Source organism: Arachis ipaensis, chromosome B06 (genome assembly GCF_000816755.2).
Source record: "Arachis ipaensis cultivar K30076 chromosome B06, Araip1.1, whole genome shotgun sequence".
Classification (NCBI taxonomy): domain Eukaryota; kingdom Viridiplantae; phylum Streptophyta; class Magnoliopsida; order Fabales; family Fabaceae; genus Arachis; species Arachis ipaensis.
This window is the reverse complement of record NC_029790.2, coordinates 9,140,254-9,151,895: the sequence shown is the minus strand read 5'-3', so window position 1 is coordinate 9,151,895 and position 11,642 is coordinate 9,140,254. Positions and strand designations below refer to the sequence as shown.

Sequence of the window (11,642 nt, the reverse complement as noted above, 5' to 3'; positions counted from 1 at the left end):
AAGGTAACCGCCATTGGAACTTGCGCAGAGAAGAACAAAATAGAAGGTACAGGACAAAGGTTAACGAGTTTTGCTGAGTCACTGAACTTGCCGTTTTCATATAAGGCGATTATCGTGGCAGATTTGGCAGAAATCAAGTTGGATGATTTCGACGTCGACGACGATGAAGGCGTTGCTGTGTACTCTGCGTATTTTCTTAGGACTCTGGTTTCAAGGCCTAATTGCTTGGAAAATTTGATGCTGGTTATAAGGAATATAAAACCCTCAGTTATGATAGTGCTGGAGATAGACTCAAATCATAACTCGCCTTCTTTTGTGAACCGATTCATCGATGCGTTGTTCTACTTTTCAGCATTCATGGATTGTCTTGAAACGTGCCTGAAAGAAGATAGCGAGTGCAGAATGGCGGTGGAAGCAGTGTGTGCAGCGGGGATAAGAAACATTGTTGCTGCTGAAGGCAAAGAAAGGACAGTTAGGAATGTGAAGTTAGATGTTTGGAGAAGGTTCTTCGCGAGGTATAAAATGGTGGAAACAGGGTTCAGTGAATCGTCGCTTTACCAAGCTAACTTGGTTGCTAAGGAGTTTACTTTTGGTAAGTTCTGCAGCGTCGACAAAAATGGTAAGAGTCTAACTGTTTCATGGAAGGGAACTCCAATGCATTCACTCTCAGCTTGGAAGTTTGTATGATCAAAATAATTGGAAAACTTACAATAAAAACTAACACGTGCTTGTCTTTGATGAAAATATTCATATAATTGTGGTGAGTTTCTATCGAAATTTAATTTTGATTACAGATATTAACTTTTTTTTCACGTATAAATTACATATCGGTCCTGTATCACCTTTATATCAATAATCATCTAGTTGAGCAATTAAACAACACTCAATGCACTAGTAATGTGCATGTTCCTTCAAATTCACGTCCATGCTTTGTTCAATTTTTGTATTGTGTGGACTTCTTTACTTCTATGGCATGCTGGTCCCAATTTGTCCCTCTTGAATTTTGATCTTAAAGTTTCATATCTCATACTAATTATAAGCATTTTTGTTGATTCAAGTCTTTTATATGTGAGGAACTAAACTAATTTTTTTTAATTAAAAGGTATCAGATCCTGAATAAGAGAATGAATGAGAAGAACAGATGTGAGAGAGAAGAATAGAAAGAAGAGTTTAATTAGTTATGATTGTGATTCAAGAGTTATAGAGTTGTTATTACACTTATATTTATAGTAAATGAGTTTAGTAACTACTAACTATTAGCTTAACTAATCTCTAACTGCTTAACAATCTCAAAGGACCTTATAACATCTCAGCACTACTTACTCCTATCACCTCCTCAAACTTCGGATCTAACAATCAGTAATCCTGAATTTGCTACGAAAATTATTGAACAATTTGGAGGACACGATCTTTGTAAAGATGTCTGCCATTTGAACACTTTTTTGGAACGTGTTTGCTGATGATGCCCCCTTTGACTACATGATCTCGAACAAAACTCAAATTCATAGCAAAATGCTTGGATTTTGAATGAAAAATTGGGTTGGCAGCAAGCTGAACGGCTCCAAGATTGTCACAGTAGAGAAGAGGAAGACTTTGAAGAGGTGTTCGTAGCTCATTCAAGATATTCTTGAGCCATGTTGTTTCAGGAATTAGTGTAGTAATCTCCCGATACTCTGCCTCAGTTCTAGACCGAGATACAACATGTTGTTTCTTAGAGGACCACGCCACTAAATTAGCCCCATAGAACACACAGTAGCTGTTTGTAGACATACGGTCATCTGGATCACTTTCCCAGTTGCTGTTAGTATAACCAATCACTCTAGTATCCTGCAATGGAGATATGTGTAAACCATAGGATGCAGTCACACTTAGGTATCTCAAAACCCGCTTGATCACCTCCCTATGTGAATCAAGAGGTTGCTACATGAACTGGCATACTTGATTCACCACATAGGCTATCTCGAGTCGAGTCACAATGATGTATTGAAGACTACCAACAACTATTCGATAGAGACTCGGGTCAGAAAAGGGAGAGTTATCCCTGCGGGACAATTTAGTGTCAGAAGCTATAGGCGTAGCATAGCCTTTACAATCACTCATCTTGGCCTTTTTTAGTACTTGTTGGAGATATTTAGCTTGATTGAGCTAAATGCCACCTGAGTTATTAGAGGTAACCTGAATACCAAGGAAGTAGTAAAGGTCCCATGTCTTTAAGAGCAAATTCGGAGTGCAATCGCTTGATGAAGTTGTCAATTAGAGTAGAGGAGCTGTTGATCATGATTATATCGTCGACATATATAAGAGAAAACGTGCTTTCACAGCCATCAAATCTGGTAAAGATAGACACATCAAATTTCATAGCTTGAAATCCAATGGAATGAAAAGCGCTAGGCAACTTGAGATACCAAGCTCTTGGGGCTTGCTTGAACCCATAGAGCGATTTGCTGAGTTTACAAACAATGGAAATGTTCCCAGTCTCCCACCTTTTCGACTGAACCATATAGACCTCCATTTCGAGATCATCATTGAAAAAGACATTATTTACATCCAATTGGCGAATTTGCCAACCATTCGAGATTGCAATAGAGAGAACCATTCTGATTGCTGTCGATTTAATAACGGGACTGAATGTTTCTTTAAAATCACAGCCAGATTGTTGGTGAAAACCTTGAGCCACAAGGCGGCCTTATACTTTTGAAGTGAGCAATCGGCATTGTACTTTGCTCAAAAGACCCACTTGCTTCCAATTGCATGCTTATTGGGTGGTAGTTGGACCAAACTCCAAGTATTATTTCTCATTAGTGCAGGATATTTCTCATCCATAACTTGCTTCCAATGAGGAATAGCTAATGCTTGCTTAATAATTTTTGGTCAAGTGATGCATTGAACAATTTGGGTTTAAAAATCCATACTTTGGACTGGGTGGTCATGGTATGAGTGTTACGGTCAATGGATGAGATGTGGGAGATGGTTCTGGGCTGTAGAGGAGAGCGATCAGGTACTGGGAACAGCTGGAAAGAGGATTAATCGGTTGGGACAGAATGTGGGTTAGGAGCAAGAGGTGGAGAAAAAGGGAGGTCTTGGTGAATGTGTAGAGGAGGAATTGGCGATGGATTGGTTGAAGTGGCATTTTGGAATGGGAAAGTTTCCCTATCAAAGACATAATGTCTAGTGTAATAATCTTACCAGAGGGCAGCAATCATCTAAATCCCTTGTGTTATATACCATAGCTAAGAAAGATTATATTGATAATTCAAACTGAAAAATGTTGATTATAGGTCCTCAGGTGTGAAAAACAAAAGCACCCAAAAACTTTTAAATTCTGATAATTTGGTTTCTTTTTCAACAATTTCTCCATCGGTGATTGTTGCTTAGAACCGGAGTAGGTAAAATGTTGATCAACTGAGCAATTGTGAGAAAGGCTTGTCCCTAATATTTCAAAGGTACACTAATATTCGTCATTAGTGTCAGTCCCATCTCTATAATATGTTGGTACTTCTGCTCTGAAGCACTATTTTGTTGATGGACATGAGGACACACAAAACAGTGTACAATGCCTTGTTCCTGCAAGTTTTGAGAGAGACTAACATACTCCTTAGCATTATCACTTTGAAACATACTAATCTTGGAATTCAATTGCAATTCAACCATGTTTTGAAAATTTTTAAAAATTGATTTGAACTGTGATCTAGATGAGATTAAGTAAAGTCAAGTGAATCTAGAATAAGCATAAAAAAAGTGAACATAGTATCTAGCACCATTTATTCCAGAAATGGGAGAGTTGAGGGCCCCCAAATATTTAAATACACTAATTCGAGAGAGCAAGTATACACCGTGGTAGAATCTAGAAAAGGTAAATTTTGGAACTTGCCAATGTAACAAGCATTACAAATAGACTTGGAAATTGAAAATTTTACATGCTAAGTTGCATTATTTTGGTTAAAACAGAAGAGGACGGATGACCAAGCCTATTGTACCAAAGTCTAAAGGAACTGTGAGAGGAATTCGTGACTAACAGTGCCTTCAGTGCAAGTGATGCTAAGCTAAAATTATGGAACTTGTAGAATCCATTTTCCACAGATCTAAGGAGTAGCACCTCCTTAGTCCCATGAGATTTGACACAACAAAAATAATCATGCAGTTCAAAGAACACATTATGGTCTCTAGCAAACTTATTGATACTGATTAAATTCTTAGTGATATTAGGGACATGCAATAAATTGACAAGTTTAAACAATTTTAAGCTCAAATTAGATTTAAATAATGAGTTTCCAACGTGAGTTATTTTTAACCTGCACCATCTCCAATAATGACCTGATCAGGTCCATCATAAACTCTCATTTGCATCAAATTGTATGGGTTTGGAGTCATGTGATGGGTTGCTCCCGAGTCAGGGTACCAGCTTGGGTCAGCTATTGTTGAATGTGTTGCAATCTGATTGTTCATTGCTAGATTTTTCCTTGGTGGTCCTGACCTCTGATTTGGTGAATTGGCAAAGCTTCTTGCATCATAGTTCCGATTATCATAGTTTCTGGACTCAAAGCCCCTTGAATCTGATCCTTCATCATACCTAACTGGCACTGTACTGCAGTATGCCCAGGTTTGTTGCACAGTTGACAAAAAATTCTTGTTCCTAAAAATCTTCCGCCTCTTCTAAATCCACCAGATCTGCTACCTCTACCTCGAAAACCAAATCTTTCTTCTCCTCCAAAATTGGATTTATTAGAGAATTTATGGTGTTTCCTTTTCCCGTGATTTTTAGAGTGTGCAACATTTACCTGAATGAACAAATCCAGCTTCTTAAATCACGCCAACAAACATTCAAGTGACAGTAACAATGCTTCAAGTTTTTCAACTGAAACAGGTTCTACTCTAGACACCACAGAAGTAATCAAGGCACTAAACTCTTCTGGCAAACCATTCAAGATTGCCATGACATGATCAATTTCGGATATATCATCTCCAACAGAGATCACGCATCTACTATCTTTTTTATTTCTAAGAGGTAATCATTAATTGAGCTAGTTTTCTTTATAGTTCCTAATTTGTTCTTGAGTTGCATAATTTTTGCCCTAACCTATGCGACAAAGAACGTGTTCAATCTTAACCAAATTTGATGTACAAACTCGCATCCTACCATCCTCATTGTAAAATGCTTTCTCGTCAATGCTAACAACCAAGCTTTAATTTGCGTGTTTTGCTTCTTCCACTTCTTGTAGCTCACTGACACTGTGCATGTCACTCGATCTTGTTCGAACACAAATTTTTCTTGAATCCTTTTTTTTTCCAGTGAGATTATCCAATAGCTCATAATCTTCGATCGTATCCTTGATCTGATCCTTCCATGACAGAAAATTGAGCGCACCGAACTTCAACGCTATTGGTGCTGTGAAATCATGAATCGCCGACTGTGAATGTGCTTGCGCTCCAATATAATCATTTGGTTGTGAATTAACTTCGGAAGCCATAGCTGAAGAGCTCTGATACCATGAAAGGTATCAGGTCTTGAGTAAGAGAGTAAATGAGAAGAACAGAGAGTGAGAGAGAAGGGTAAAGAAAAGAGTTTGATTAGTTATGATTATGATTCAACAGTTACAGAATTATTATTATACTTGTATTTATAGTAGATGAGTTTAGTAACTATTAACTACTAGCTTAACTAATCTCAAACTAAATAGACTCAAAGAACCTTATGACACCTCACACTACTTACTCCTAGGGTTTTTATTTAAATAAATATTTTATTTACTAAAATAAATAATTATAAAAATTATTACTTACATCTTTTAGTCTTATTTCGTTTACAGTGTAAACAAGATAAGCTTACACGTATCTCATTTACACTATAAACGAGATAAGACTAGTACGCGTGACACGTATATATCTCGTTTACAATGTAAACGAAATACGTGCAAGCTTATCTCGTTTATACTGTAAACGAGATACGTGTTAAATTAATGCGTTTACAGTATAAACGAGATACATTAAGACAAATTTTTAACTACTATAAAAGGATGTGAAACATTTGGCATTCTCCACATACATTCCATATCTTCTTCTCCTCAATTTTTTTTTTTCAAAAAGTAGGCAAAAATGTCCAGTAGTAGCAGATATGTGGTTGTCTGTGTATACCTCAATTGTCGTATGAAAAACAGCGACAATAAGGTGATATTTGAGTGTGAGAATTCATTGCTATTGCGCACTCGGCGCATTAGTTCATTGTCCGAGTTGAAGAGTTTGATAGTGAGCAACCTTGGTGGCATGGGGAGAAGAGAGATCGGAAGGGTGGGATATAAGTAAACGAGGTCTCTGACAAAAACAAAATATTTTACAATTATTGCTTATAAAAAATTTGTATAGGTCCATCAACATATCAAATTGGCTTAACTATTCTGTACATTTGCTTAACAAAATTTTACACGTATGTACTAACTTAATTTATGTCGACACGATATTTTCCGTTAATATGTACTTATTTAACTAATACACATGTTCTCAATACGTTATGTGAAACTAAAACATTCAATAAAATAATTAATAATCTAATTATCAAACTTTAACTTAATAATCTAATTATCAAACTTGGATACTTAATAACTAAATTAAAAAATTAAAAAATGTGTGACCAATAAACTAACCCTAACGGTTAGAAAATATCTACTCCAACATTTAAACTTTAAATTAATAATCATGTAGTTAACAACTTAATTACCAATAAATCATAACCACATTCTTAGAATTATTAGTTACTATTAGTGACATGTTCTTAATGATACAAATTATATTCTAGTTCTTGGGAAGTAACCTAACCATGGCTATGCATATATGGGATTATATAAACGTCAAGATAATAAAACTAATCGTAAAGTCGGCTGTCCCCGACGTAGTGTCATGTCGTGTTCAGCTTGTTGATGTCCCGATCACGCATTTACCATCTTCATCTAACTCGATGATATGATCAGAAAGGAATAGAAGAGACGAGAAAGTGATGAAAAGGTTCGAAATGGGGCCTAGAACCTCGCTGTAAACGATATCTATATATAGGCGTTCTCCAGCCTTATCTCGTTTATAATGTAAACGAGATAAGCTTGTATGTAAATGAGATATACACGTGTCATGCGCACCAGTCTTATCTCGTTTACAGTGTAAACAAGATATGTAAGAACTTATACTAAAAAATGTATTTTCGTAATAATTTTTATAATTATTTATTTCAATAAAAAAAATATTTATTTAGTTTATTCAAATAAAAAATCCTTTACTCCTATCATTAATAATTTAATATTTTCCTTTTTTCCCTTCACCGCTAATAAAGTAATAATTAGGTATTGTTTAGGTAATTGTTTATACTTAGTTATCACTTATCAGTGTAAATACAAAAATTCTCTCACTAAAAATATACCTAATTATTACCATTGGGTATGATGTTATTTTGATCGTAAATAAGTGAGTAATTTAATATGCTAAAAAAAGAAATTCTTCGATATTTACAAAAAAAAAAATTGTTTAAATTTTTGAAATATAAGTTGATTTAGGTGAGATTTACTTTCTTTATATTTGATTTCAACAAGTGAAATATAGATATGGTGGAAAAGACCAAATAAATATAGAGTGGTTGTAAAATTAGTAAAGCTAATTTTAGAAAATATATAAATAAATAATAACTAAATAAAATGAGAGGTAATAAACAATCTTAGTTTATAATTTTAGAATTTTAATGGTTGAAAAAGAGAAAAATTATATACCTCTAATTGACGGATGGTTCATATTGAAGAGACTCACCTATAAATTGAGCTTTTCTTTAATTCATTTCAATCAAGTCATCCAAAGAGAATAACATAATATTTCTTTGAGTAGTTTTTTCTATATATATAGAGAGAAGTGTATTCTCCTTTTGTCAAGAGAGAGTGTTTTGTAGTCTCCTTGTGATAGAGAGAAGTTGTAATTCTCAAAGAAAGTTATTCAATTGTTTCCATATTTTATACAAATTTCTAATTTTTCATCTCTATATTTTGCTGTGTCATTTGTCTGGTACCTAACAGTGGTATCAGAGCCAAAGGTTGCTGATTAATATATTTTTTTCCGCTGCGAGTTACCGTCTAAAAAAAAATGGCAGCAAAGTATGAAATTCTGAAATTCAGTGGGAGTAATTTTTCTATATGAAAATTGAAGATAAAAGCCATTATGAGAAAAGACAATTGCGTGACAGCAATTGAAGGTAGACCCACTGGAATTACAGATGAAAAATGGAAGGAGATGGACAACAATGCTGTTGCAAACTTACACTTGGCACTAGCTGATTCAGTTTTATCAAGTGTAGCAGAGAAAAAGATAGCAAAGGAAATTTGGGATGCTCTCACCAAATTATATGAAGTCAAGTCACTACACAACAAGATATTCTTGAAGAGAAGACTTTATACTCTTCGAATGAGTGAGTCCACATCGGCAACGGATCACATCAACAATCTAAATACGCTATTTTCCCAACTCTCATCGTTGGAGTATACCATAGCGGAAAATGAACGTGCAGAGCTCTTACTTCAAAATCTACCAGATTCATATGATCAGCTTATCATTAACTTAACTAATAATGTTTTGACTGATTATCTTTTTTTTTATGACATGGCTGCTGCGGTTCTTGAAGAAGAATCTAGGCGCAAGAATAAGAAAGATAGATTAGAAAGCTCAAAACAAGCAGAGGCTTTGTTGATGACAAGAGGGAGATCAATGGAGCGTGATTTCAGTGGGAGCCAAAGTAGACCAAAGTCACAAAGTAAGAAGCAGGTCAAATGCTACAATTGTGGTAAAAGAGGGCACTTCAAGAAAGATTTTTGGAATAAAAAGAGTATAGAGAAGGTTCCAGAAGGATCAAGTTCTCAAGGATGTGTTGCAAGTACCTCTGATGATGGAGAAATCCTGTATGGCGAAGCAACAATTGGTTCTAAAGGCAGTAAACAGCTCACTGATGTTTGGATTGTTGATTCAGGAGCAACATGGCACATGACTCCTCATCGTGATTGGTTTTGTACATATGAACCTGTCTTGGAAGGATCTGTGTTTATGGGAAACGATCATGCCTTAGAAATTGTTGGAATGGGTACTGTCAAAATAAAAATGTTTGATGGTTCTATTCATTCACTTCAAGGGGTAAGACACGTGAAAGGCTTGAAGAAGAATTTGTTGTCGATTGGGCAATTGGATGAACTTGGTTGTAAGACCCATATTGAAGGTGGGATCTTGAAAGTTGTTAAAAGAGCTCTTGTGGTAATAAAAGCAGAAAAGATTGCAGCAAATCTATACATGCTTGTGGGAGATACTTTGCAAGAGGCAGAGGCATCAGTTGCTTCATCAAGCCAAGAAGAAATGATGATGATATGGCATTGAAAACTGGGCCACATGTCAGAACGAGGCTTGAAGATTCTTGTAGATCGTAATCTCATTCCCGGGCTCAAATCGGTAAACTTACCGTTTTGTAAGCACTGCGTTACAAGCAAACAACATAGATTGACGTTTGGTAGATCAACTGCTCGGAGCAAGCACATATTGGAGTTGATTCATTCTGATGTGTGGGAATCGCCAGAGATGTCCCTAGGAGGAGCAAAATATCTTGTATCATTTATTGATGATTACTCTAGGAGGCTATGGGTGTACCCGATCAAGAAGAAGTCAGACGTGTTTGCGATGTTCAAAGAGTTCAAAGCAAAGTTAGAACTTGAATCTGGAAAGAAGATCAAGTGTTTAAGGACAGATAATGGAGGAGAATATGTCGATGGTGATTTCCTAACAATTTGCAAGCAAGCAGGTATTCAACGACAATTCACAGTTGCATATACGCCTCAGCAAAATGGTGTAGCAGAGCGAATGAATAGGACTCTCCTAGAAAGAGCACGAGCTATGTTGCAAACTGCAGGTTTAGCCAAGTCTTTTTGGGCAGAAGCTGTTAAAACCGCCTGTTATGTGATAAATCGGTCACCATCAACTGCAATTGGATTAAAGACACCAATGGAGATGTGGCAAGGTAAGCCACCTAATTATTCTTCTTTACATATATTTGGTTGTCCTGTGTACTTGATGTACAATTTCCAAGAAAGAACAAAGCTAGACCCAAAGTCTAGAAAATGTATATTCTTGGGTTATGCTGACGGTGTTAAGGGGTATCGCCTGTGGGATCCCACTGCTCGCAAGGTAGTTGTCAGTAGAGATGTAATATTTGCAGAAGATGAATTGCAAAAGGAACAAGAAAATGACAGCACTGTTAAAGAGATAACCACTGTTCAAATAGATAAAAAATGCAGAGAAGATGATCTTTCTGAAGTAGAACCACAACACGAAGAACAAGAAGCAGAGGCCAATGACATAAAAGTTCGTCGATCCACTCGATAGAGACTCACCTATAAATTGAGCTTTTCTTTAATTCATTTCAATCAAGTCATCCAAAGAGAATAACATAATATTTCTTTGAGTAGTTTTCTTCTATATATAGAGAGAGAAGTGTATTCTCCTTTTGTCAAGAGAGAGTGTTTTGTAGTCTCCTTGTGATAGAGAGAAGTTGTAATTCTCAAAGAAAGTTATTCAATTGTTTCCATATTTTATACAAATTTCTAATTTCTCATCTCTATATTTTGCTGTGTCATTTGTCTGGTACCTAACAGTGGTTATATCTCACTAATCTATTTAAATAAGTATTGAAAATTTGAAATTTGTTTTGTGTATACTACAATTTATTAGCCAATAAACCTCAAATAGAATTTTAGTCCTTAACTTATCGGGATAGAAAAAACTGTAGAAAAAAAAAATATAGAGATAGTCATTATGGTATTTGAAGATAAATTAAAAAAATAAAAGACTAACAAAAAGAACGAGAAAATGTTAGAAACTCTGGGAGGGAGGGAGGGAGAGAGAGAGTATATTGATTCTAAAAACTGCTTTATAGAAAAACTTTACTTTTGTATTTATAGTCATAGTTTAGATTGAGTTTTCTAACGACTAATTATCTTTCTAACAAATTTGATATCTCGGTATAACTAACTTCTAATCACATGTCTCACTTTATCTAGTTTCATTTCTTCTCTTTATTTACCTTTAACAAAGAAATAGAAGGAATAATGAAGAAGCAATATTATATTTATATCTGAATTGAAAAAATTCTATGATTCTTAAGACATTAGTGTCTAATTTGTCTAAAAGATAAGAGAGATAAAGATGGATCTCATATTTTATTTTTGGTAGATACTATTATAAAGATTTTATAATTGTCTTTATATAAAGATATTTTTTTTTATCATTAGATGATAAATTGTAAGATTTGATTTTGATATGTTGTAAAAGTATTTTTTTTTAAAGTGTGACTAAATAAATAAAACACACTTTTAACACAAAATCTTTATAAAAAGATGTTTTTAACATCTTCATTTAAATAAATATCTTTTATTTTTATACCAAATAGCTAAAAAATTAGACACTATAAAATACATTATCTAAATTTAGATATAGAGTGTAAAAAATATATGCAAAAGGGGTATAAAATACGGACAAACCGACTCAGGTTACGTTCTTTCTGATCGGTAGGCCATTAAAAATTTCTTCTGAATCTGAGAGCAAATCATGTCTACATTATAAAGTAAAATTTTTTTATATGTTTA

The 11,642-nt window shown here is 34.8% G+C and overlaps 2 protein-coding genes across 2 annotated transcripts in view; one reads left to right on the top strand and one right to left on the bottom strand.

Annotated features, from left to right (window-relative positions):
• The window catches only part of LOC107648048 (DELLA protein RGL1-like), a 2,011-nt gene extending 1,265 nt beyond the window's left edge, over window positions 1-746 (top strand). Inside the window, exon 1 of the mRNA XM_016352072.2 lies at window positions 1-746. This exon is cut by the window's left edge and continues 1,265 nt beyond it. Coding sequence (XP_016207558.1) covers window positions 1-687 — 687 coding nt within the window. The 3' untranslated portion in view covers window positions 688-746.
• On the bottom strand, window positions 1,384-2,100 carry LOC107646608 (uncharacterized mitochondrial protein AtMg00810-like). The gene is made up of 2 exons (XM_016350784.1): window positions 1,939-2,100; window positions 1,384-1,827 (listed from the first exon to the last, which is right to left on the bottom strand). Exons 1-2 carry the CDS (start codon window positions 2,098-2,100, stop codon window positions 1,384-1,386), a joined length of 606 nt encoding a protein of 201 aa, XP_016206270.1.